Consider the following 27,650-nt stretch of genomic DNA (forward strand, 5'->3'; position numbering starts at 1 on the left):
TCACCTATCAACCAATCAGTCATATTTATTGAGCACTTACTGCGGGCAGAGCATTGGACTAAGTGCTCGGGAGAGTACAGTGTAACAGAGTTGGTAGACATGTTCTCTGCCCAGACTGTGAGCCCGCTGTTGGGTAGGGACCGTCTCTATATGTTGCCAATGAGTACAGTGCTCTGCACACAGTAAGCGCTCAATAAATATGATTGAATGAACGAATGAGCTTACAGTTCAGAGTGGGGGTTTACAGTCTAGGGGGAGCTTAAAGTCTAGAGGGGTTTCATATCCTTAAACATGGGAGATTCATGACCACGGGAAGGTTGATGATGTTGAAATGCAGGGGTTGTTAAGAGCCCCTACTAATCAATCAATCAATCGTATTTATTGAGCACTTACTGTGTGCAGAGCACTGTACTAAACACTTGGGAAGTACAAGTTGGCAACATATAGAGACGGTCCCTACCCAACAGTGGGCTCACAGTCTAGCCCACTACATGTGGTTACTACCCTCTAGGATCTTAAATACTTTAGGGGCCTGAGGCCTAACCACAGTTCGTGTAGTATCCCGCAAATGCCTACCGATCGGATCTGTGGGTAATTTTAGCTCTTATCTTTGGCTTTACTCGCGCCTTTTTCATTTTTCTTACTAAATAAATTTCCCTAGCAGGTCTCTTGTCTTTTCTTTAACCCTGTCCCCCATTGCCCCGGCCCAGAGCTCAGGGTGGTCCAAGTCTTTTCAACGTTGTTATTTTCTGGTTCCAGACTCCCAACACATTCGCAGTGTGTACAGAGCATCGTGGAATCCTTCTGCAGGCAAGCAGCGACAAGGATATGCACGATTGGCTTTATGCGTTTAACCCTCTCCTGGCTGGAACAATAAGGTACTTGAAGGCGTTTACCCGCTGAGTGTTCAGGCTGAGAGTCTGGTGGTTCTGTGTTAGGACTCTAAGAGTGGATTGACGAAAGCCTGATTGACGCCTTGGGTACAGGCCTGCTGTTTGGGGATGCTTTCATTTTGGAGGGCTTTCAAGGATTTAGAGGAAAGGAAAGAGGAGCAATTATCCCTCTCAGACTGTGATGAATCTCCATCCGTCCACCCAAAATACCAGCTGCCGGAGGTCAATTTAAAAAAGCAGATGATACCACTCAGAGCTTGGGGTATGCTTTGAACGGGCCTCAGAAGCCATGCTTACAAGTCGGGTCAGTTATAAATAAAACATTTACCTGAGGTTGGTTCCCCAAACTACATTCATTTCATTTCTTCCTTTTTGACCAGGCCCACGTTTAGCAGGATACTTCGCAATTGAAGGGTAAAACTGTAGATCTAACACACACACAAAAAAAACAAGAAAACAACTCTCCTATAATGTGACTGCTTGTTTGTGTTGGGGGTGAGGGGACACTTACTTGCAGAATACCAAATGAAGAAAAACTCACAATATTCTGCTCATCTTGGGTGCTGCATGTATGTACACACCCATTTCTCCTGACTCCGTTCTGCACTGCGGTCAGACAGATGCACGTTGTCAGTATGTTATGCATTCATTCACTCGTCCAGTTGTATTTATTGAACACTTACTGTGTGCAAAGCATTGTACTAAGCAGTTGGGAGAGTACACTATAACGATAAACATATTCCCTGCTCACAGTGCACTTCAAGGTCACAACCCCCTGCCAGCCCCACAGCACTCATGAAAATATCTGTAATTTATTTATATTAATGTTTGTCTCCCCCCTCTAGACTGTAAGCTATATTGTATTTTTCCCAAGTGCGTAGTTCAGTGCTCGGCAGGAAGCGCTCAATAAATACGATTGACTGACCGACTGACGTCCTAGCCAAATCGTCTAGTAAAACATGCTGCAGCAGAACTTGATGTGCCATTATTCCCCTAATGATTTGTGCATCCTTAAGCGTGGTGTATTCATTCAATCGTATTTATTGAGTGCTTACCGTGTGCAGAGCACTGTACTAAGCACTTGGTCCTGCTTTCCCAGGCCTCTGACTCCTTTCTCTCTTTGACGTTTGCAACAGATCTAAGCTTTCCAGAAGAAGAACAGCTCAGATGAGAATCTAAACTCAAACCATTTACCACCACCTCACTGACCTGCCGAGAAGATCCAGTCACCTGGTTCTTCTATAGAAGAGTCCTCCGCTCCCCACCCCGGCCCTTTTAACTTCAGATCTGTCACATCATCAACTGGCCCGACAGCCTGTCCCTCCATCCGACAGCTCAGAATCCCCACTTTCACCCGGGAAAATTCATTTTTGTGGTAGCTGCAGAGCCGTGAACGGCACAGCCCTGTTTACGTGTGCATGTGGTCTTCTGCCCGTCTCCTTGTCGGGTGACATTGCCGTCACATGACTTGTAACGCTCATTCGCAGAAGCTGTTGTTGTTGTTGGTTTTTTTTTTCCCTAGATGACTCCTCAGTAAAGTGAGGTGGCAAATGTCTGACGGGTCAGAGGTTACGAGTCTTGAGGAATTGCTGCCAATCGAATTTAAAAAAGGTGGCGGGGTTCATTATTAACATTTCATCAGTTACTGAAGCTTAAAATCTCCACTGAAAGTAGATGTATTGTAATTATCTGTCATATTTACACAATATTTATTTCTAATGTCTCTAGTGCATTCATTAGGTTCCGATTAATCTAGTTTTTGAGTCTTCTCACATGTGCCTCCAAAGCCTCCCTTGGGGGGAAGAGAGAATGTCGAAGGAAAGGTCGAGATGGGGGGAAAGAGTCATCAGAGACGTAGCAAATACTCAAAAAAGAGAGCAACATTGTTCTCCTTTCTCCAAACCTCTGTTATTAAAAACACCAAGTGAACCTCAGATTTTTTGAGTGCGTTCATTCAGATGTGGACACTCGCTCTGAGAACACAGTGTGGTCTGCTGGCTGAAAGTTAAAGCAATCCTGACCGGATTTTAACAAGAAAACAGCCAGGGTGCCCTCGACTTTGGCCCCGCTGTGGCGCACAAATAAGGAGCCACTCCATCCAAGCCACCATCTTTTTGACACTCTATCCTTTACCAGTAGGATTGTCACGTGGTAGAGGATGGAGGGCAGGGATCCTTCTTGGTAACAACCGACCAGCAGTCACTTGGATAGAAATATTAAAGTGTGGCAACAAAACAAGCCAATCCTTCAGCCAATTGAAATCTGTTCTATGCCACTTAGTGGCCATAAAAAAAAGCAAGGTGGTTCCTGGAAAGGAGAAATTAGCTTGGGGCAACATGTTTAAGAGAAAATTATAGAGACGTGGGTTGATTTTTAAAAAATGTAACCTGAAAATCACTCTCTTTCCTACGCTTGTGAGTGCAGAAGAGCAAACAAGCCAATCCTTCAGCCAATTGAAATCTGTTCTATGCCACTTAGTGGCCATAAAGAAAAGCAAGGTGGTTCCGCGAAAGGAGAAATTAGCTTGGGGCAACATGTTTAAGAGAAAATTATAGAGATGTGGGTTGATTTTTTGAAAATGTAACCTGAAAATCACTCTCTTTCCTATGCTTGTGAGTGTAGAAGAGCTGACATAAAAAAACCCCAACAAAACGCCTCAATTTCACTGCCCAATTCTGACCAAACATTGGCTTTCCTGGTCAAGAGGAAAAAACGGCTAGGAGGAATTGAGCGAATGACTGAGAGGTAAGCCTACATCTTGAGAGCAAGTGGGAGGAGTTCTATTAACCCAAGACCGATTTTTACTTTTATATATAAGGTTGATGTCTCTAGTCCCTTCTTCCCAGTAAAATATGAACTTCCTCCTCCCCGTGTAAGTCCTGTGTTTTACCTCCTGCCAGGTTAAACTGTTCAGAGAGTTTAGACGGGCAGTGAAAGGAAGCAGGCGGTGTCCATACCACCCCTTTCTCTCCCATGCTAAGGGTCTGGTGGACTACTTTTATGTTTTTTTATTCCCTTTGGTTGCGACCTTCCCCTGTACAGTTTTCCGGACTGGATCTCTCAGTTCCAGCCTTTCCAGTGCAGCAGAACCGGCAGAGAGAGACATCTCCATGCGTATCCCACAGCTTTGGGGAGAGGGTCCCCTCCCACGGTCTGCACTTTGATGTCATGGGGTCACAGCTATCCTTAATTTGCACAGCACGGCTCTGCCTTGGTTCGCTTGAGCACTTTTCATTCTCTCTGTTGAGTGTGGTGAGTATTGTGTGTGCGTGTGTGATTCCAAGCTGAGATGGTCCAAGCACTTTTTTTTTTCCTTTGGCCGGGGAGAGAGAGTCCATGCATCACATGTGGGAAACTAAGCATCTCCAGAGATCTCAATAGGCCGTTAAGAACATCCCAAGATACGTGGCTCCTTCCTCACTGAATCCCCAGCATCTGGCATCCGTTCCCGCGTTTCGTCGCTGCATTGTCGGAGAAATTTGTATTTGCAGAAATCACCCTGGGAATCCCTCCCTAGCTCAGCCTCCTCTGCCCACAGAATGGCCTTGGTTGGGAGGGATGGATGTTGTAGCTAGGGAACTCCACTTTATCGAGGCTGATTTCCTTGTTTCCTCTTTTTCATTTGGTCTTGACATTTGCTTTGGGATCGTGCTTACTCCAGGGCGTCGCCTCCTTTTCCAGAGGGATTTCATTTTATCCCTCGGGCCTGAGAAGCTCCACGTTCCACAAGCCGATTCCTTCTTAGAGGTCGGACTCCTGGGTCCCAGGCCTCTTTTTAGGGGAGGTATCCGAGTTTCCCAAGAGAGAAGGTGGAATAGAGTCGATTCCAGATATGCAGCTACACGGCAAGTTAAGAATAGCTTAAAGTGTCTTGTTTTGGTGAGGAGTAAGGATCGCTCGGCGGGCTTTTGAATCATGCACGTAAAATGAGCTCTCAGTAAGTTCTAGCCCTCAGGTGACTCTGTTCCATCTCCCCTTCAGTAGGGCTCATGGTAGAAAATCTAAGCTCATTCTCTGTTAAGCTTTAACTAACAGAAGCAAATGTCAACTGGTAAAAATCTAATTTAAAGTAACCACTGGCAATAGGGGCTTTGGCTTTTGGCATTTGATTAAGGCTTTTTGAGTATTTATTTCGCCATTTGTAAGGAGAGCACTGCTTCCAATGAGGTTTTATGGAATCGCCCAACGTTTTAGGAAAAATGTCATTCGATTCGAATACCCTCCTGCCGGCGCCATTTGGTGTTACGTTCAAAAGCGTGGCATATTTTCTGTGGAAATGCAAATACCCTTGTCTTGAAATTCTTATCTTGAAAAATCAGGAAATTTTGTTTTGCACCACGCTTTTTGCAAGTCGAGAGAAATTTCCATTTTCAAACAAGATGTCCGTAACCTTATTCATCAAGATTATTGAGATGCCGCGTCTTCCCCAATGCCAGAAAAAATTGGGGATTTCAAGCTGCTGTGTCATTAATATCGATTGCTCCTATTTTAAAAAGTGCCTAAATTTGGTTCTGCAGCACTGTAAGGGAGTGAGGTGCAGATCACTGCTACGCTGTACTTGATACCTTCTGGTTTAAAAGCCTTTGTTCCCTCAACTTCCTGAACTTACCCACCTTTCAAAATATGGGAGATTTGAGCTAAGGAGTTTGGAATGTCCCAGGAATCTCAGATGGCTTGGGGAGAGAAATCCGCTAAGCCTCTCGACTAAGAAATGGTAGTTCCGGAAAAAAAAAAAAGCATCAAGCTTGATATGCAGCTATCCCCACACTTCTGAGGTACAGATATGGAGTTTAAGGGAGCGAGAGGAGAGACAAGTGGATCCGGGCCATGCTTCAGGTCAGCCATCCTGAAGTACATGGTCTCTTGAAGACCTTCCTAAGCCTTTCCAGTCAGCCAAAGGCTAAGAGTGTCTGAGGCCAACCAACCTGCAGAACACATTGTTGCCTGGCTGAGGAAAGAGAAAGTGGAAGAGAAAGACTCCCTGGAATCTGTGCTAGATTCCTGCCGAATTTCCACAGCCTTCATATACATCACCAATTGAAGATGTTTATTTCAAGCCCAAAAATGTTCAGCGAACCCTAGATTGAACTAGCATTTTCGACTAAACTGTCTTTATGCTCCCCTTATACTCCCCACTTTTGGTTTCAAGACGCCTTTGTGGAACAGTCAGTGCCAGAGCCTAAACATCATATAATTGCCACTCATATCAGCCCTCAGACTAACTGATGAGAAAATTCAACAATTGCCGGCATTTTTCTGCCACTATGAAGAGGGGAATGAAGATGGAAAGAGTCCTTGATCTTTAAAGAGTCCCCTGGCTATGGGCTTTTATTTCTTTTGATGGAGTACAAGACATAGAAACAGATCCTAGACAAAGCTACGGTTTCAGTATTAAAGAGAAGGAACTCCAACTGATCATAATGGAGAAAGCTGTCTAATGTCGGATGGGTGAAAGGGAAATCCTCTCGGATGAAGCCAGAAAGAGAAATAGGATAGACCCACCCACCCTAGGGAATAATCAGCATTGTTGCAGGCTTACTACTGCAGGCTTACTGGTCGGCAACACTACGACCAGTGGGATAAAATGATTGAATCAAATTTACCCACGACTTCAGAACAAGCTGCGATTGAAACAGAATTTCATCGTTAGATGGCCTAGGGGAAATACCGTTTCCTGTTTTTTGCCTGTTCTTCACAACTCTGTGAGACGAATCAAGTTGTTCCTGTGAAGAACCCATCAAAAAGCAACATTTTCAATAGACACTGAATCTGTGATCCGGTGCTTACTCAGAGATTAGGTTAAATTTATTGGGGCCAAAGATGATTTTAGACAGCCAGGTGGGAGTGAGGGGAGCAACTATGCGAGCCACCTCCCAGAAGAAAAGATAGAAGGGATCCTGAACCCCAGCTATCCAATTGGTTCACGTCATCTATATAAAACGAGGGTGCAGTCGCAAAATTCACCCCGGTTAGAAATAATCATTCAATAATTGTATTTATTCAGCGCTTACTGTGTGCAGAGCACTGTATTAAGCGCTTGGGAAGTACAAGTCGAATCTAGTCATATTACCGCTTGAGCGATTAAGGGGGAAGGCTTTTTCTGAGTGATCGCCAAGCACCTAAGAGCATTGACAGAGACACCTTCAAAGATGCAGCTGATGCTGGGTTGTGGAGAACAGCCTCAGATCCATCTTCCGCATGTCCGTCTAATGAGATCGTCTAGTACTGCTCAGTCTCTGTCCTGTTGAGTGAGCTGCGTGAAGGAATTCTTCGTTATTCTGGAGGCGAGACTTGCCTTCACTGTAAAACGGAAAAAAAAAAAAGGTGTGGTTAATTCAGGATTTCTTTTCGCCTGTGCTTCCATTTACTACTTTGTCGACATGAGTTCTTCCTGTGATGCCATCCCCCAAGTGCTGGGAGACCATTTCTCTTGCTTTGTATATATGTGATTGCTGTGGGGTACACCCTTTATCACTGTATAATAACAACGATACAAAAGTAACGAGTCTAGTTTTCTTGATGTCTTAAATTATGAGTGTTGGAATTTAGGGTCTTAAACTGTTTGTGTACACTTAAGGCATTGTTCAACTAAGAAATAAATGTGGCATTTATGCAAATACCGGACACGTAGATGTTGGCTTAATTTTCTCCCTTGGATTTGGTTTACAGACACCTCATATCGGGCCCCACTGAATGGATACAGAGGGCGAATTCCTCTCTCACTGCCGCGGGGAGCATCCCATTCACAAAATGGCCAGATCTGGGAGCGCTTAACCCGGGATGGGAAGCAAGGCCGACAGGGAGTGGAGACGAAAAGGGACAAGAAGAGAGCCGGGGATTATAGAGATGAAAAGAGAGAAAGACAGAGGGAAAGAAAACGGAAATCGGAGAAGGAAAAAGTCATGGGGAAGGAAGAGGGAGGAAGAGACGGAAGGGAAAAGGGGGGGAAAACAGAAAGAGAGGAAGATGACGAGGGGAAGGAATGGAGATGGAGGGACTTTGGAGAAAATGATGGGGTGGCGGGGGAGATAACACAAAGACTTAAAGTATTTCCTCCCATCAACAGGGCCGGTATAGTGAGAGGGGGCCCGGGTGGGCGGGGAGCAGGAGGGAGGGAGGGTATTGCCACCTCCATCATCTAAAACTGATTGTTGCTAACACAGTCAAAGCCCGCTACTCTCAGCTGGGGAAAACAGGAGTTCCCACTGCTTCCATCAGCGCTTAGAACGGTGCTTTGCACATAGTAAGCGCTTACCAAATACCATCATCATTATTATTATCCAACTTATCACCTGTCCGCAGGTTTGGTTTTGTTGTCCGTCTCCCCCTTCCAGACTGGGAGCCCGTTGTCGGGTAGGGACCGTCTCTATATGTTGCCGACTTGTACTTCCCAAGCGCTTAGTACAGTGCTCTGGACACAGTAAGCGCTCAATAAATACGATTGAATGAATGAATGAATGAACCTCCATCACCACCTGGCCCCTCCCAGGGAGTCTTCCTGCTACCATTCATTCATTCATTCAATCATATTTATTGAGCACTTACTATGTGTAGAGCACTGTTCTAAACACTTGGGAGAGTACGATACAACAATGAACAGACACATTCCCTGCCCACAACGAGTTTACAGTCTAGAAGGGGGGAGACAGAAATCAATACAACCCACTGTTGGGTAGGGACCGTCTCTATATGTTGCCAACTTGTACTTCCCAGGCGCTTAGTACAGTGCTCTGCACACAGTGAGCGCTCAATAAATACAATTGAATGAATGAATGAATACAAATAAATAAATTACAGATATAATAATAATAACAATGGTCGTATTTGTTAAGTGCCTGCTATGTGCAAAGCACTGTTGTAAGCGCTGGGGGGGATACAAGGTGATCAGGTTGTCCCACTTGGGGCTCACAGTCTTTATCCCCATTTTCCAGATGAGGGAACTGAGGCCCAGGGAAGTGAAGTGGCTTGCCCAAGGTCACACAGCTGGCAAGTGGCGGAGCTAGGATTCGAACCCATAACCTCTGACTCCCAAGCCCATGCTCTTTCCAAGATAGGTACATACAGCGCGGCTCAGTGGAATGAGCCTGGGCTTTGCAGTCAGAGGTCACGGGTTCAAATCCCGGCTCTGCCGATTGTCAGCTGTGTGACTTTGGGCAAGCCGCTTCACTTCTCTGGGCCTCAGTTCCCTCGTCTGTACAATGGGGGTGAAGACTGTGAGCCCCCCGTGGGGCAACCTGATCACCTTGTAACCTCCTCAGCGCTTAGAATAGCGCTCGGCACATAGTAAGCGCTTAACAAATGCCATCATTATTATTATTATTATAGTGAGCGCTTCATAAATGCCATCATTATTATAAGTGCAGTGGGGCTGCGGGTGGGGAGGAAGAACAAAGGGAACAAGTCAGGGTGTGGCAGAAAGGAGTGGGAGAAGAGGGGAAGAGGGGCTTAGTCTGGGAAGGCCTCCTGGAGGAGGCGTGCCTTCGATATGGCTTGGAAGTGGAGGAAAGTAATTGTCAGTTGACGGAGGCTGGCATGGCTCCAGGAAGCACGTTGGCAGCAGCGACAACAACCATGGACGCGCGTTCTGCCAGCATTCAAAGTGAACCCCCCAGGGCAGTGATAAGCCTTTAATAATAATAATAATGATAGCATTTATTAAGCGCTTACTATGTGCAGAGCACTGTTCTAAGCGCTAGGGAGGTTACAAGGTGATCAGGTTGTCCCACGGGGGGCTCCCAGTCTTCATCCTCATTTTCCAGATGAGGGAACTGGGGCCCAGAGAAGTGAAGTAACTTGCTTGAAGTGACACAGCTGACAGTGGCGGAGCTGGGATTGGAACCCATGACCTCTGACTCCAAAGCCCGGCCTCTTTCCACTGAGCCATGCTGCTTCTCTAAGTACTTTATTGATGATTTGTACTTCCCAAGCACTTAGTACAGTGCTCTGCACACAGTAAGCGCTCAATAAATACGATTGATTGATTGATTAATTGATCTGCTTTGATCCCCACAGCCAAATTCTCTGTGACCTTACTCTCTGCAGGTCGAGGAAACTTGCTTCCTGAATTGGTAATAACAATAATAATGATAGTGTTTATTAAGCACTTACTATGTGCAAAGCACTGTTCTAAGTGCTAGGGAGGTTGCAAGGTGATCAGGTTGTTCCACGGGGGGCTCACAGTCTTCAGCCCCATTTTCCAGATGAGGTAACTGAGGCCCAGAGAAGTGAAGTGACTTGCCCAAAGTCACACAGCGGACAGTTGGTGGAGCCGGGATTGGAACCCATGACCTCTGAATCCAAAACCCGGGCTCTTTCCACTGAGCCACGCTGCTTCTCTAAGTACTTTATAGACGATTTGTACTTCCCAAGCACTTAGTACAGTGCTCTGCACACAGTAAGCGCTCAATAAATACGATTGATTGATTGATTGATTGATTAATTGATCTGCTTTGATCCCCACAGCCAAGTTCTCTGTGACCTTACTCTCTGCAGGTCGAGGAACCTTGCTCCCTGAATTGGTAATAACAATAATAATGATAGCATGTATTACGCACTTACTATGTGCAGAGCACTGTTCTAAGCACTAGGGAGGTTACAAGGCGATCAGGTTGTCCCACGGGGGGCTCCCAGTCTTCATCCCCATTTTCCAGATGAGGTAACTGAGGCCCAGAGAAGTGAAGTGACTTGCCCAAAGTCACCCAGCTGACAAGTGGCGGAGCCGGGATTGGAACCCACGACCTCCAACTCCAAAACCCGGGCTCTTTCCACTGAGCCACGCTGCTTCTCCTTTCCCGTGGGGCCGGGAGATCCTTTTCTCATTACTCCGGAAACTAATTTTCCGACCTGGAAAAGTCAGTTCGACCCCTGTGGCTCTCTCCGGCCTGTTCAACCAGAAGCAGGACTTAATTAGCCTTGCCTCCGGTCTTTTCATTCATTCATTCATTCAATCGTATTTATTGAGCGCTTACTGTGTGCAGAGCACTGGACTAAGCGCTTGGGAAGTCCAAACTGGCAACATCTAGAGACGGTCCCTACCCAACAGCGGGCTCACAGTCTAGAAGGGGGAGACAGACAACAAAACAAAACATATTAACAAAATAAAATAAATAGAATAAATATGTACAAATAAAATAAATAGAGTAATAAATACGTACAAAATATATACGTATATACAGGTGCTGTGGGGAGGGGAAGGAGGGAAGGCCTTCAGTCTTGCGGGTCAAAAGCACCATGTAAATTCATCCTCGTCCCACCTGCACCACCTTCCCCATTAACATTACAGGACAGGGACTGTGTCCAACCCAATTTACTTGTGTCCCTCCAGCGCTTAGCACAGTGCCTGGCACATAGTAAGCGCTTGAAAAATACCATTATTCTCATTACAGTCGCAAAGACAGCCTGAGCTGTAATTGCAACCTGTACTGCAGTTACAGAAGGGATTGTTCAGCAAAGTAGTGCCAAGCTGTTACACTGTTACATAGTATTCTCCCAAGCGCTCAGTACACAGTAAGCGCTTGATCAATACGATTGATTGGTGTTTTAGGATTAAATTTAATCGTGTAAATATCAATCAATCAATCAATCGTATTTATTGAGTGCTTACTGTGTGCAGAGCACTGTACTAAGCGCTTGGGAAGTACAAGTTGGCAACATATAGAGACAGTCCCTACCCAACAGTGGGCTCACAGTCTAAAAGGTGGGCTCACAGTCTAAATATCTGCCAATGAGTTTAAAAAACCTTTTTCTACAGTCGTCACAGCAACGGACGTGGGCTACAGTTACCTAGCGGATGGTTGTTTCTGCGTTTCAAACGCGATTTAGGAGAACCAAAAAGTACAGAATGAGACACTGATACGTAACGAAAGTGGAAAGAGGAAAACGAGAGGAAAAAAATGTTCTGTTTTTGGTGAAAGGGAATCAGATGTACTATGTGATGAATCATTGGCCCTTAGCTAAAAGAAACAAATTAATAGGAAAGTCACGCGGGCAGTCAATCAATAGATTTACACCAAATAAATTACGGAAAAGGACGCTGGTTTTTATCTGGGAGTAGGAGAGGAAAAAGACGGAGGGAAAGAAAATGGAAATAAGAGAAGGAAAAAGGCATGGGGCAGGGAGTGAGAGGAAGAGGCAGAAGGGGAAAGAGGGAGAAAAAGATAAATGACAGTCAAGGGATGGAGAAGGAGGGATTTTGAAGAAAATGGTGAGGGGTCAAGAAACACACAAAGTAATCTCCACCACGCCACTGTCTGGTTCATCAGCAGGGCCCCTCGAGCCACCGGAGCCGGGGAGGAAAGTGGTTTTATAGAGACCAAAATGAGGATTAAAGTGAAAAAGTCATTTTTCAAATTTCTTTATTTCTGACATTTCCCTTTTGCACTGTGGGCAGGGAATGTGTCTGTTATACTGCTAGACTGTGCTCTCCCAATCGCTTAGTACAGTGCTCTGTGCACCGTAAGCACTCAGTAAATTCGTTGGACTGACTGACTGACATTTTTTATTTTGTTAGTATGTTTGGTTTTGTTCTCTGTCCCCCCCTTTTAGACTGTGAGCCCACTGTTGGGTAGGGACTGTCTCTATATGTTGCCAACTTGTACTTCCTAAGCGCTTAGTACAGTGCTCTGCACACAGTAAGCGCTCAATAAATACGATTGATGATGATGATGATGATATCCCTTAATAATAATAATGATGGCATTTGTTAAGCGCTTACTATGTGCAAAGCCCTGTTCTAAGAACTGGGAGGGATGTAAGGTGATCAGGTTGTCCCCCGGGGGGCTCACAGTCTTCATCCCCATTTTACAGATGAGGGAACTGAGGCGCAAAGAAGTTAAGTGACTTGCCCAAGGTCACACAGCAGACACGCGGAGGAGCTAGGATTCGAACCCGCGACCTCTGACTCCAAAGCCCGAGCTCTTTCCACTGAGCCACGCTGCTTCTCTTCAGCGCTTCCTGTGTGCAGAGCCCTGACTAAGCACTTGGGGAAAGGTACAAGGATTCATATCTAGCATCTGGCCCACCAGAAGCTTGCAGCCTAAAAAGCGCGGGAGGATGGATACCCTAAAATAATAATAATAATAATAATAATAATAATAATAATGGCATTTATTAAGCACTTACAATGTGCAAAGCACTGTTCTAAGCGCTGGGGAGGTTACAAGGAGATCAGGTTGTCCCACGAGGGACTCACAGTCTTCATCCCCATTTTCCAGATGAGGGAACTGAGACCCAGAGAATAAGAGTAATGATAATAATAATAATAATAATAATACTTAAGTGCTTACTATGTGCCAGGCACTGTTCTAAGCGCTGGCGGGGGGGATACAAGGTGATCAGGTTGTCCCATGGGGGGCTCACAGTCTTCATCCCCATTTTACAGATGAGGGAACTGAGGCCCAGAGAATGATAGTGATAATAATGGTGGTATTTGTTAAGCGTTCACTATGTGCCAAGCACTGTTCAAAGCGCTGGGGAGGTTACAATAATAATAATAATAATAATAACAAGGATGGCATTTATTAAGCACTTACTATGTGCAAAGCACTGTTCTAAGCGCTGAAGAGGTTACAAGGTGATCAGGTTGTCCCACGGGGGGCTCACAGTCTTCATCCCCACTTTACAGATGAGGGAACTGAGGCGTGGCTCAATGGAAAGAGCCCGGGCTTTGGAGTCAGAGGGCATGGGTTCGAATCCCGGCTTCGCCACATGTCTGCTGTGTGACATTGGGCAAGTCACTTCACTTCTCTGAGCCTCAGTTCCCTCATTTGTTAAATGGGGATGAAGACTGTGAGCCCCCCGTGGGACAACCTGATCACCTTGAACCCCCCCCCAGCGCTTAGAGCAGTGCTTGGCACATAGTAGGTGCTTAACAAATGCCATCATCATTATTAGTATTATTATTATTATTATTATTATTAGGTGACTTGCCCAAGGTCACACAGCTGACAAGTGGCAGAGGCGGGATTAGAACTCACGACCTCTGACTGCCAAGCCGGGCTCTGTCCACTGAGCCACGCTGCTTCTCTGGGGATGGATGGATGGATGGATGGATGGATGGCCGCCAAACTAGCTCTCTTCCTCCCTTCAAAGCCCTACTGAGGGTTCACCTCCTCCAGGAGGCCTTCCCACACTGAGCCCCCTCCTTCCTCTCCCCCTCGTCCCCCTCTCCATCCCCCCCGCCTCACCTCCTTCCCCTCCCCACAACACCTGTATATATGCATATAATAATAATAATAATAATATTGGTATTTGTTAAGCGCTTACTATGTGCAAAGCACTGTTCTAAGCACTGGGGGGAATACAAGGAGATGAGGTTGTCCCACGTGGGGCTCACAGTCTTAATCCCCATTTTACAGATGACGGAACCGAGGCACAGAGAAGTGAAGTGACCATGTTTGTACGTATTTATTACTCTATTTATTTGTACATATTTATTCTATTTATTTTATTTTGTTAATACGTTTTGTTTGGTTGTCCGTCTCCCCCTTCTAGACTGTGAGCCCACTGTTGGGTAGGAACCGTCTCTAGATGTTGCCAACTTGTACTTCCCAAGCGCTTAGTACAGTGCTCTGCACACAGTAAGTGCTCAATAAATACGATTGAATGAATGAATGAACAGTAAGCACTCAATAAATACGATTGAATGGATGAATGAATGGATGGATGGATGGATGGATGGATGGATTTTGTTAATATGTTTTTTTTTGTCGTCTGTCTCCCCCTTCTAGACTGTGAGCCCGCTGTTGGGTAGGGACCGTCTCTATATGTTGCCAACTTGTACTTCCCAAGTGCTTAGTACAGCGCTCTGTCCACAGTAAGCACTCAATAAATACGATTGAATGAATGAATGAATGTTGGGTAGGGACCATCTCTATATGTTGCCAACTTGTACTTCCCAAGTGCTTAGTACAGTGCTCTGCCCACAGTAAGCGCTCAATAAATACGATTGAATGAATGAATGAATGTTGGGTAGGGACCATCTCTATATGTTGCCAACTTGGACTTCCCATGTGCTTAGTCCAGTGCTCTGCACACACTACATGCTCAATAAATACGATTATTTGTACACATTTATTCTATTTATTTTATTTTGTTAATATGTTTTGTTTTGTCGTCTATCTCTCCCTTCTAGACTGTGAGCCCGCTGTTGGGTAAGGACCATCTCTATATGTTGCCAACTTGTACCTCCCAAGTGCTTAGTACAGTGGCTCTGCACACAGTAATCGCTCAATAAATATGAATGAATGGATGGATGGATGGATGGACGGATGGATGAATGGACGGATGAATGGATGGCTGGATGGATGAATGGATGGATAGATGGATGGATGGATGGCTGGATGGCTGGATGGATGAATGGATGGATGAATGAATGAATGGATGGATGAATGGATGGATGAATGGTTGGATGGATGACTGAATGAATGGATGGATGGATGAATGAATGGATGGGTAAATTGATTAATGAATGGATGGATGAATGGATGGATGGATGGCTGAATGGCTGGAAAAATGAATTAATGGATGGGTAAATTGATGAATGGATGGATGGATGGATGAATGAATGAATGGATAGATGAATGGATGGATGGATGAATGAATGGATGGATGAATGTATGGATGGATGAATGAATGGATGGATGGATGGATGAATGGATGGATGAATGAATGAATGGATGGCTGAATGGATGGATGGATGGCTGAATGGCTGGATAAATGAATTAATGGATGGGTAAATTGATGAATGGATGGATGGATGAATGGATGGATGGATGGATGAATGAATGAATGGATGGATGAATGAATGAATGGATGGATGGATGAATGAATGAACGGATGGCTGGATGCCCGAATGGCTGGATAAATGAATTAACAGATGGGTAAATTGATGAATGGATGGATGGATGGATGAATCGATGGATGGATGAATGAATGGATGGATGAATGCATGGATGAATGCATGGATGAATGAATGAATGGATGGATGGATGGATGAATGAATGAACGGATGGATGGATGGATGAATGGATGAAGGCACCATTGGCCTCCTAAGCCAAGGATTGTGGGTTCGTGTCCCATCTGGGGGGCGTCGGTTAATCTTTCAGCGCTTAGAACAGTGCTTTGCACATAGTAAGCACTTAATAAATGCCATCATCAGGAGAACAGTCGAACGAACGAACGAACGAACGAACGAACGAACGAACGAACGAACGAACGAACGAACGAACGAACGAACGAACGAACGAACGAACGAACGAACGAACGAACGCTCGGCGAGTCGGCGCATGCGCACTCCCCCCTCCGGGCTCCGGCGTCCAGCGCGCATGCGCGCGCCCCCTACTTCCGTCCTCCGGCGTCCAGCGCGCCTGCGCGCCCCTAATTTCCGGCCCCCGGCTGGCAGGCCGCGCGAATGGCCGCCGCGCCCGCCCGCCCGCCCTGGTGATCGGCAGCCGCGAGGCGAGGGCCGGGCTGCGGGCATGGACCTGTTCGGGGACCTGCCGGAGCCCGACCCGCGCCCCACCGCCGGTGAGCAGCGACCCGCGGGGGCCCCGGACGTCAGGCCCCGCTCCGGCCTCCTCCGCCGCCCGGGGCCCGGAGGACCCGGATGAGGGCCGCTCCGAGAGGCCCCGGATGCGGGACGTTCGAAAGGCCCCGGATGTGGGCCGCCCGAAAGGCCCCGGATGTGGGCCGCCCTCCCCTCAGTCATTCAGTCGTATCCATGGAGCGTCTACTATGTGCACAGCACTGGACTAAACGCTCGGGAGAGGACACAGCGGTAATAATGATGATGATGGTGTTTGTGAAGTGCTTACTATGTGCCAAGCACTGTTCTAAGCGCTGGGGAGGATACAGGGTGATCAGGTTGCCCCATAAGGGGCTCACAGCCTTCATCCCCTTTTTACAGATAAGGGAACTGAGGCCTAGAGAAGTGAATAATAATAGTAATGATGGTATTTGTTCAGCGCTTATTATCTGCCAAAGCACTGTTCTAAGCGCTGGGGAGGATACAGGGTGATCAGGTTGCCTCATGTGGGGTTCACAGTCTTCATCCCCTTTTTACAGATGAGTGAACTGAGGCCCAGAGAAGTGAATAATTAATAATAATAATGATAGTATTTGGTAAGCGCTTACTATGTGCCAAGCACTGTTCTAAGCGCCGGGGAGGATGCAGGGTGATCAGGTTGCCCTATGTGGGGCTCACAGCCTTCATCCCCTTTTTACAGATGAGGGAAATGAGGCACAGAGAAGTGATTAATAACAATAATAATGATGATGATGGTATTTGGCAAGCGCTTACTATGTGCTAAGCACTGTTCTAAGCGCCAGGGAGGATACAGGGTGATCAGGTTGCCCCATGTGGGGCTCACAGTCTTCATCCCCTTTGTACAGATGACGGAAATGAGGCCCAGAGAAGTGAATAATAGCAATAATAATGATGATGATGGTATTTGGTAAGCGCTTACTATGTGCCAAGCATTGTTCTAAGCGCCGGGGAGGATACAGGGTGATCAGGTTGCCCCATGTGGGGCTCACAGTCTTCATGCACTTTTACAGATGAGGAAACTGAGGCCTAGAGAAGTGAATAATAATAGTAATGATGGTATTTGTTAAGCACTTATTATCTGCCAAGCACTGTTCTAAGCGCCGGGGAGGATACAGGGTGATCAGGTTGCCCCTTGTGGGGCTCACAGTCTTCATCCCCTTTTTACAGATGAGGGAACTGAGACACAGAGAAGTGAATAATAATAATAATAATGATCATGGTATTTGGTAAGTGCTTACTATGTGCCAAGCACTGTTCTAAGCGCCAGAGAGGATACAGGGTGATCAGTTTGCCCCACGTGGGGCTCATAGTCTTCATCCCCCTTTTACAGATGAGGGAAATGAGGCCCAGAGAAGTGAATAATAATAGTGATGATGGTATTTGGTAAGCGCTTACTATGTGCCAAGCACTGTTCTAAGCACCGGGGGGATACAGGGTGATCAGGTTGCCCCATTTGGGGTTCACAGTCTTCATCCCCCTTTTACAGATGAGGGAACTAAGGCCCAGAGAAGTCAATAATTAATAATAATAATGATAGTATTTGGTAAGCGTTTACTATGTGCCAAGCACTGTTCTAAGCGCCGGGGAGGATACAGCGTGATCAGGTTGCCCTATGTGGGGCTCACAGTCTTCATCCCCCTTTTACAGATGAGAGAACTGAGGCCTAGAGAAGTGAAGAATAATAATAATGATGATGGTATTTGGTAAGTGCTTACTATGTGCCAAGCACTGTTCTAAGCACCAGGGAGGTTGCAGGGTGATCAGGTTGCCCCATGTGGGGCTCACAGTCTTCATCCCCTTTTTACAGATGAGGGAACTGAGGCCCAGAGAAGTGAATAATAATAGTAATGATGGTATTTGGTAAGCGCTTATTATCTGCCAAGCACTGTTCTAAGCGCTGGGGAGGATACAGGGTGATCAGGTTGCCCCTTGTGGGGCTCACAGTCTTCATCCCCTTTTTACAGATGAGGGAACTGAGACACAGAGAAGTGAATAATTAATAATAATAATGATGGTATAATAATGATGGTATTTTTTAAGAGGATACAGGGTGATCAGGTTGCCCCGTGTGGGGCTCACAGTCTTCATCCCCTTTTTACAGATGAGGGAACTGAGGCACAGAGAAGTGACTAATAATAATAATAATGATCATGGTATTTGGTAAGTGCTTACTATGTGCCAAGCACTGTTCTAAGCGTCAGAGAGGATACAGGGTGATAAGGTTGCCCCACGTGGAGCTCACAGTCTTCATCCCCCTTTTACAGATGAGGGAACTGAGGCCCAGAGAAGTGAATAATTAATAATAATAATGATGGTATTTGTTAAGTGCTTACTATGTGCCAAGCACTGTTCTAAGCGCTGGGGAGGATACAGGGTGATCAGGTTGCCCCATGTGGGGCTCACAGTCTTCATCCTCCTTTTACAGATGAGGGAACTGAGGCCTAGAGAAGTGAATAGTAATAGTAATGATGGTATTTGGTAAGCACCTGCTATGTGCCAAGCACTGTTCTAAGCGCCGGGGAGGATACAGGGTGATCAGGTTGCCCCATGTGGGGCTCACAGTCTTCATCCCCTTTGTACAGATGACGGAAATGAGGCCCAGAGAAGTGAATAATAATAATAATGATGACGATGGTATTTGGTAAGTGCTTACTATGTGCCAAGCACTGTTCTAAGCACCAGAGAGGATACGGGGTGATCAGGTTGCCCCACGTGGAGCTCACAGTCTTCATCCCCTTTTTACAGATGAGGGAAATGAGGCCCAGAGAAGTGAATAATAATAATGATGATGGTATTTGGTAAGCGCTTACTATGTGCCATGCACTGTTCTAAGCGCTGGGGAGGATACAGGGTGATCAGGTTGCCCCATGTGGGGCTCACAGTCTTCATCCCCTTTTTACAGATGAGGGAACTGAGGCTCAGAGAAGTGAATAATAATGATGATGATGGTATTTGGTAAGCACTTACTATGTGCCAAGCACTGTTCTAAGCGCCGGGGAGGATACAGGGTGATCAGGTTGCCCCATGTGGGGCTCACAGTCTTCATCCCCTTTTTACAGATGAGGGAACTGAGGCCCAGAGAAGTGAATAATAATAGTAATGATGGTAGTTGATAAGCGCTTATTATCTGCCAAGCACTGTTCTAAGCACTGGGGAGGATACAGGGTGATCAGGTTGTCCCATGGGGGGCTAACAGGTTTAATCCCCATTTTACAGATGAGGGAACTGTGGCCCAGAGAAGTGAAGTGACTTGCCCAAAGTCACTCAGCTGACAGTTGGCGGAGCCAGGATTTGAACCCATGACCTCTGACTCCAAAGCCCGGGCTCTTTCCACTGAGCCACGCTTTACAGATGAGGTCACTGAGGCCCAGAGAAGTCAAGTGAGTTGCCCAAAGTGACACAGCTGACAAGTGGCGGAGCTGGGATTTGAACCCATGACCTCTGACTCCAAAGCCCGGGCTCTTTCCACTGAGCCACACTGCTTCTCATTTTATCTGTCTCTCCGACCCCTACTTTAAAGATGCCACATTGTACCTGATATGTGTGGTGTAAACCGAAAGTATTTTAGCCTCTAGCATATTCATTTATTCATTCAATCGTATTTATTGAGCTCTTACTGTGTGCAGAGCACTGTACTGAGCGCTTGGGAGGTACAAGTTGGCAACATATAGAGACGGTCCCTACCCAACAGTGGGCTCACAGTCCAGAAGGGGAAGACAGAGAACAAAACAAGACATATTAACAAAATAAAATAAATAGAATAAATATGTACAAATAAAATAAATAGAGTAATAAATACATGCAAACATATATACATGTAATATTAAGTAACTGTAAAACAGGCTCAAGAAGACTTGCTTAGGAGGTGCTTCTCGGGAAAAGAGCATGGAGCTGGAAGTCAGGAGACCGGGGTTTTCATTCCTGCCCTGCCACTTGCCTTGGGCAAATGATTTGACTTCTCTGTGCCTCAGTTTTCTTATCCATAAAATGGGATTAAACACCTGTTCTCCTTCCCCCTGTTCTCCTGTGGGCCCCATGTGGAACAGGGACTTTGTCTAACCTATCATGTATCTGTTCCAGGCTTATAGTTTAGTAGTTGGTGTGTAGTAAGTGCTTAACAAATGCCACAGTAAAAACAAATATTGGCTTTATTTACCCAACAGAATGATGTTTCAGTGGTCTGGGTGCTTTTTGCCTTTATATGTGTGTGCTCTGCTTGATTTTTTCCACCGGTTTTATTTGTGGCATTGACGGAACAGCCTCTCTGCCCCAGCTTCTGGGTTTGCAAATGGCACGTAAGATTATTCAGTCCCCATTGAGCAAATTGAGCATTTGTCGAGCCCTGCTCCTAAGCATTTATTCAACGCTTTCATTAAAGAAACGTTGGATTCCGGTGAAAGACCGGAGGGATCCACTCCCAAAGTTAGGAACTGTGCTCTCCTCCTCCCATTTCACCTCTTTTGAGGACTTCCAGTGTAGGAGAGTATCATTAAGGCCCGCTGAGTTTATTTGATAATAGGCCTAAAGCGGCGGCAGAACCCTGTTTTGAATTCCACAACATAAAGGGCCCATTTATAGAAGAAGACTGCAACAAAAATGAGGTTGTGAAGCAGTCTTGCCCGTCGTTGTCACGTGTATAAGTGGGCCAGTTTATTTTTTCCAAAGGCCATCACCGAATGGGGAGAGGGGTCAGTGGTCCCATCCCGTGTCTTGATGGTGAAGGAGGAGGAGGGAGGGAAAAGGCCAGAAAAGAGACTGAAGAGGAACAGCATTATTCAAGAACAACAATTCCAAAACAAAAGCTCACGGCCATCCTCAGGGAAAAGCAAATAGAAGAGGCAGGAGAAGCAAGCCCGGGCCCTGGGAGTTGGAAGGACCTGGGTTCTAATCCTGGCTCGGCCACTTGTCTGCTCTGTGACCTTGGACAGGTCACTTCACTTCCCTGTCCCCCAGTTACCTCATCTGTAAAATGGGGGTTAAGATTATGAGTTCCGTGTGGGAAAGGGACAGTGTCCAACCTGATTAATAATAATAATAATGGAACTTGTTAAGCATTTACTATGTGCCAAGCACTGTTCTAAGCTCTGAGGTAGGTGCCGGTTGGGCACAGGTTGGGTTAGCTTGTATCTACCTCTGTGCTTAGTGTGGTGCCTGGCACATAATAAACACTTAAAAAATACCATTAAAAAAAAAATTAAATAGGAGCAGGTGAAGATGCCCACTGACTCCACAGAAGTCCTGTGTCCTATTCTGGGATAGGCGGGAACCACGAGATGATTGAGAATTCCAGGAAGCCAGGATAATAATGGTATTGGCTAAGCGCTTACTATGTGCCAAGCTAAGCGCTGGGGGAGATACAAAGTAATCAGGTTGTCCCCTGTGGGGCTCACAGGCTTCATCCCCATTTTCCAGATGAGGTAACTGAGGCTCAGAGAAGCAGAGTGATTTGCCCAAAGTCACACAGCTGACAAGTGGCAGAGGCGGGATTAGAACCCACGACCTCTGACTCCCAAGCCCAGGCTTTTGACACTGAGCCACACTGAACTTGAATCACAGCACTCACCTTCGGGCTGGAACTTCTCTCCTCTTCTCTCTATTCTATTATGTCTATTTTAGACTGTGAGCCCACTGTTGGGTAGGGACTGTCTCTATATGTTGCCGATTTGTAATTCCCAAGCGCTTAGTACAGTGCTCTGCACATAGTAAGCGCTCAATAAATACAATTGAGGATTCCGATTTGCTCTGCGATGCCTTCGGCTCCACAGAGCTCAACAGGATTTTTGTCTTTCCGCCAACTTTCTAGCAAGTGTCAGGACCAGGTGATGCTGATAAAACCAATCTCACATCAGGCTCGGGCCATGTGAATCACATAGCGGATATTGAAACTGATCAATAATTAATTAATAATTAATTAATTATAATAATAATAATAATAATAATGGCATTTATTAAGCACTTACTATGTGCAAAATACTGTTCTAAGTGCTGGGGAAGTTACAAGGAGATCAGGTTGTCGTAATCCCCATTTTCCAGATGAGGCACAGAGAAGTGAAGTGACTTGCCCGAAGTCACACAGCCGACAATTGGCGGTGCCGGGATTTGAACCCATGACCCCTGACTCCAAAGCCGGGCTCTTTCCACCGAGCCACGCTGAAAAAGAATTAACCCAGGCAGTTTAGGAGAAGCGGTGATTTCTGAGGCCTGCAAAGCTTCAGGCCTTTCCTGTGATATCCAACAAAAATTTTTCTGTTCTGGAGAGGTGCCAGGCTTTAAACTTGGAGTACAGTTTTGTATTGCCTAGATCCTGCAAAATCAGATTTTTTTTTCCTGAATATTTTGGTTCTCTTTTGTCTTTTGATGTATTCTAGGGATAGAAATACAGACACAAGGTTCTTTGCTTTTTGATGATCTCCCACCGTCCAGCAGTGAGGAATCAGGTAAGGAATATTGACTCTAAGCCCTTTATATTGCTGGTTCTGGGAAAGAACTTCCAGAGTCATCTTTGGTTTGACCCATCTTTCTAATCTTTGTGTGTTATTTTCTTCTGCTCTGAGTTACTATTTTGTAAGTAGGGAACAGGTGGGAGCCACGAAATGATTTGAGAATTTCAGGAAGCCAGTGTCTTCAATCGTGGTAACTCACCGTGGTTACCCATTCTTCTCTCCATCCAAGAAAAATGCCAGGCCTCCAGCTTTAAGGCGTCCAACTAGTTCACTCCTTTTTACTTATCCACATTCATCACTCGCTACACTTGAGCTCAGATTCTCCATTCCTCCCAAGGTCACCTCCTCCCCAGGCCTTGTGGTTCTCCCGTCTCTGACCCCATTGTTCATTCATTCATTCATTAATTCATTCAATTGTATTTATTGAGCACTTACTGTGTGCAGAGCACTGTACTAAGCCGTCTAGCCTCCCGTCTGGCACTCCGTTCCCTCTCGACTACGCTAGATCTCAGCTTTCTTCCTTCTTCGGCCCTCCTGAAACTCCACTTCTTCCAAGAAGTTTTTCCCAATTAATCTTCTCCGGTCTTATCCATCCAACTTCCCTCTTCAGCACTTAAACAGTCATAGCCACCTCTTGCATTTTTTGTACACAAAAAAACTGTTTAAGCACTTAGAAAGCATGGTTTTGTGAAAAACTAGCTCTCCTTCCTCCTGTAAATTATTTGGGTCGTTCTCTCCCACTAAATTGCAAGCTCCTTGAGGGCATATGTCTTTAATCTGTTATTCTTTCCCGAGTGCTTTAGTACAGTGCTCTAAAACAGTGATCTGAGAAGCCGCGTGGCTCAGTGGAAAGAGCATGGGCTTTGGAGTCAGAGTTTGTGGGCTCAAATCCCGGCTTTGCCAATTGTCAGCTGTGTGACTGGGCAAGTTACTTAACTTGTCTGTGCCTCAGTTACCTCATCTGTAAAATGGAGATTAAGACTGTGAGCCCCCTGTGGGACAACCTGATCACCTTGTAACCTCCCCAGTGCTTAGAACAGTGCTTTGTCCAGAGTAAGTGCTTAATAAATGTCATCATTATCATTATTATTAAAACCCAGTGGGCACTAATAGTAATAGGCGCTTAGTGTGGGAATTAAACTTGGCCCCTGTCCCTCAAGAGGCTCACAATCTAAGAGGGGATAAATACTATTGTCCTATTGATAGAGCAGAAGGGATGTGGAAGTGCGGTGATGATTTTCAGCCACCCAAGCCTTGACTGGAGTCATCTTCAAATTTTGACAGGTAAAACTGAAATGCCCCCTACATTTTTAACGTGACCTGTTTGTGTTGGGTTTCTGCTCTCGAATTGTGGAAAGACAAAACGTTCGTTCTTGACTGACTTTCGTCTTTAAACCGGTCTTGCAGTAACATTCCCAAAATCTCAGGCAAGAAATTTTGCCTGAGAAATTCAGGCCTTCGAAACCTTTTTATCAATCAATCGTATTTATTGAGCGCTTACTGTACTAAGCGCTTGGGAATGCAAGTTGGCAACATATAGAGGCAGTCCCTACCCAGCAGTGGGCTCACAGTCTAGAAGACTTTATGAGAGAAGGAACGGAGATTATTGACTTGAAAAGGGAGAAATTTGCTTCATGTAAACTATCTCCCGCTTTCGTTACTTTACCCTATGGTTTTCAAGGTTTTGGGTTGAAAAAGAGAAATTTGCTTAATTTGGACAAATCTCCTTTTCATTTCGCCACCTCTCGCTTTTAAAGGGTTTTTTACTGAGAAAGAATAGAGAATATTGTTGTGCCACATAAATTGTTTGCTTCATGAAAAGAAAAAATGATCTGCCGTATTTCTCTTTCCTACGGTGTCCAAGGCCTGCAAAGGGAACACTTAGACTGTGAGCCCGCTGTTGGGTAGGGACCGTCTCTATATGTTGCCAAGTTGTCCTTCCCAAGCGCTTAGTACAGTGCTCTGCACACAGTAAGCACTCAGTAAATACGGTTGAATGAATGAGTGAATGAATAATGGCCTTTAAATATGTGTTTTAAAGGAACTTTTCACTGAGTTAGGGAACAAGTAGAGCCGAACTCCCAATCCAAAATGCCATCCCCTTCTGACACTCTTCCCTCTCTCATAAGTGTTCCATGCACTCATTGTTTTGGTCATTTCACCTCACCTCTTGGGGGAATCCCAGGTTTCAGGTTCACCCCCTTTGGATCCTTATCTCATGATTTTTGGGTGCCAGGGCGGAATTGCTGTTAAGCCGCACAATCGGTCCCTCCAATTCAGGATAGGAGTCTCATTCTCCCTCTGGACTCCACCATGGAGAATCCTTTTCCAATTAGCTTGCCTCTTCCTCCTTTCCCACCCCACTGTTCGGATTGGCTGTGTTTTCCGTGGAACCACTGACTACTTAATCCAACTAACTCGCCCTGGGGAGAAGGAAGGGGATTTATTAGGAGTGAGTTTTTAGTGTCTCCTAGCAACTTCCAAGGTTTGTCCTCCACCTTCCCCCACTTTGTGTAAGCCTTACCTGAGTGACTCACAGGGAAGACCCCTGGAGAAGGTGTGATTTGAGAAGGAGCAACGTGATCAGCCGGATTCATTCATTCAGTCGTATTTATTGAGCGCTTACTGTACTAAGCGCTTGGAAGGTACAAATCAGCAGTGGAAAGAGGCAATCCCTGCAGGCACTGTGAAGAGGAGCTTGCGAGGTTGCGAGCGGAGTCACATTTTCGCAGCTGAAATTGAACCCAGTGGGGCTTCACTTTGGCGGCTGAATTGATTTATTTCTTGAGAGCTTGGGAACGGGAGCTGAGCTAAATCTACAGGGAGTATGGTGTCATCTTTATCTTTCAGAGGTGTTCCTCAGTGTTCACTGAGAATGAATCCTAAGGCTCATTAGAGAATAAATCTGTGAGGAGTGCTTGGCTCTGTGCTAAGCACTTGGCAGAGAGCAGCAGTAGCAAGACATAGGTTTTCTTGCCCTCAGGGAGCTTACCATTTTTCCATGGGTCTCTGAATTACAGAGTTTGTGACACCCCAAGTAAGAGTCCCCCTCAAGAACAGCATTACAGAGTTTGTGACACCCCAAGTAAGAGTCCCCCTCAAGAACAGCATTACAAACCTCCGGCCAAACTCTGTTTAAGGCTGTGGATTTGAGAGGTTTAAAGTGCTGTTTAATTCAGGGGAAATTATCAGGTTTAATTTCCAAAGTGTGGAAGAAAATGTGGTTTAAACTTCAGAAATTCAGAGTACCTTTTAGCTTTTCTGACTCACTGGTAATAGCATCAACATGACAAGTGGGATATTTTTTTTTCCCCAGTTATATATTCTTTCTGGCCCTTGTATGTAATGTGAATAATTGTGGGACTGATATCATAGCTCCTTATTGACATACGAAGCAGCATTAAGGCAATCTCATTTAATTTTTGGAATTGGACTCCAGGATAAATCCAAAACTTGACAATATATTGATCTTATTTGTGAAAGGCTCTTGTATTTGAAGCAGAATAAAGGCACGCACAAGAGTGTAAGCAAAAACTGATTCACCGGTGCCGGTTACTCAAGGAAACTAGACTCTTCGTCAGAGTGGAGGGGAGGGAAATTCCCCAGGGAAAAAAATACCTGACACATTTTTAAGTGATCAAACTTTCCAGATATCATATTCCAGAATCCACGGTGAATCTATTGATGGCAGTGGAGATACTGACATTTCCCACAAATGCAGTAAATAAACTACATGTCCATTTTGGCAGAGAATATATTTGGAAAAGCACTGTTTTTTGGCTCTACCCTAATTTTTCAATAAATGATTTTGAAGGGGTAGTGATTGACTTGAAGTCGAGACTTTTTTAATCGTTTTTAAATGCTTACTATGTACCAGGCACTGTTCTAAGTGCTGAGGATGTCCCACTTGGGGTCCTTGGACTTAATCCCCATTTTACAGATGAGGTATCTGAGGCACGGAGAAATTGAGTGACTTGCCCATGGTCACACAGCGGACAGGTGGTGGAAGCGGATTAGAACCCAGGTCCTTCTAATTCCCAGGCCCGTGTTCCTTCCACTGGGCCATGCTGCTTCTGACAGATGAGGAAACTAGTCACAGAGAAGTCATGACTTGCCCATGGACACACAGCAGGCCAGTGCAAGAGACAAGATGAAAACCCCAGTTCTCTGACTCCCAAATCTGTGTTCTTTCCACTGGGCTGGGCGGCTCCTCAATAAATAAATAAAACCATGGAAAGGTAGAGTGTTAGAGAGTGCCATGGTATAGGAAACACTGTGGGGCAGTTATTTTGGGTAGCAGTTTTTGGCTGCCTCATTTGAGACCAATTTAGATTTGAATTTTTCATTATAGAATAACATAAAATGACAGCTTCTGCATTCCTCGCCTTATGTTTCTCGGGTGTTAACAAAAACAGTCCCCATTTATGTAGCATACTTTTAATGTAACTGATGCATTCATTCAATCGTATTTATTGAGCACTTACTGTGTGCAGAGCACTGTACTAAGCGCTTGGGAAGTACAAGTTGGCAATATATAGAGATGGTCCCTACCCAACAGTGGGCTCACAGTCTAGAAGGGGGAGACATACAACAAAACAAAACATGTGATTAAATTTGTTGCGACTGGAGAAAAGAGAACCTGATCCGGTGATTGCAAGATAGGAGCATTCACTAGAAGCAAAACACATGAACTCCTCAAGGAGTTCACTGTCTAATGGGAAAACAGGGAGAGAGGTTATTCCTGAATAATGAGAGCAGAGGAAGAACTGA

The 27,650-nt window shown here is 45.5% G+C and overlaps 2 protein-coding genes across 27 annotated transcripts in view; both read left to right on the forward strand.

The window, feature by feature from the left end:
* Positions 1–7,517, forward strand: part of KIF1A (kinesin family member 1A) — a 189,699-nt gene extending 182,182 nt beyond the window's left edge. For all 24 annotated transcript variants that reach the window (XM_038749685.1, XM_038749687.1, XM_038749691.1 and 21 more), the window contains 2 exons: positions 760–878; positions 2,030–7,517. In XM_038749685.1, coding sequence (XP_038605613.1) covers positions 760–878; positions 2,030–2,072 — 162 coding nt within the window. In that variant the 3' untranslated portion in view covers positions 2,073–7,517. The remainder of the gene's footprint in view (positions 1–759; positions 879–2,029) is intronic.
* Positions 7,518–16,324: 8,807 nt separating this feature from the next.
* Positions 16,325–27,650, forward strand: part of LOC119930558 (ILK associated serine/threonine phosphatase) — a 37,279-nt gene continuing 25,953 nt past the window's right edge. For 2 of the 3 annotated variants that reach the window (XM_038749024.1, XM_038749025.1), the window contains exons 1-3: positions 16,325–16,418; positions 22,806–22,874; positions 24,087–24,164. In XM_038749024.1, the coding sequence (XP_038604952.1) occupies positions 16,370–16,418; positions 22,806–22,874; positions 24,087–24,164 (196 nt within the window). In that variant the 5' untranslated portion in view covers positions 16,325–16,369. The remainder of the gene's footprint in view (positions 16,419–22,805; positions 22,875–24,086; positions 24,165–27,650) is intronic. The other variant, XM_038749026.1, reaches the window with a different exon arrangement.

The sequence above is a fragment of the Tachyglossus aculeatus genome, chromosome 7, assembly GCF_015852505.1.
Source record: "Tachyglossus aculeatus isolate mTacAcu1 chromosome 7, mTacAcu1.pri, whole genome shotgun sequence".
In the NCBI taxonomy this organism is placed as follows: domain Eukaryota; kingdom Metazoa; phylum Chordata; class Mammalia; order Monotremata; family Tachyglossidae; genus Tachyglossus; species Tachyglossus aculeatus.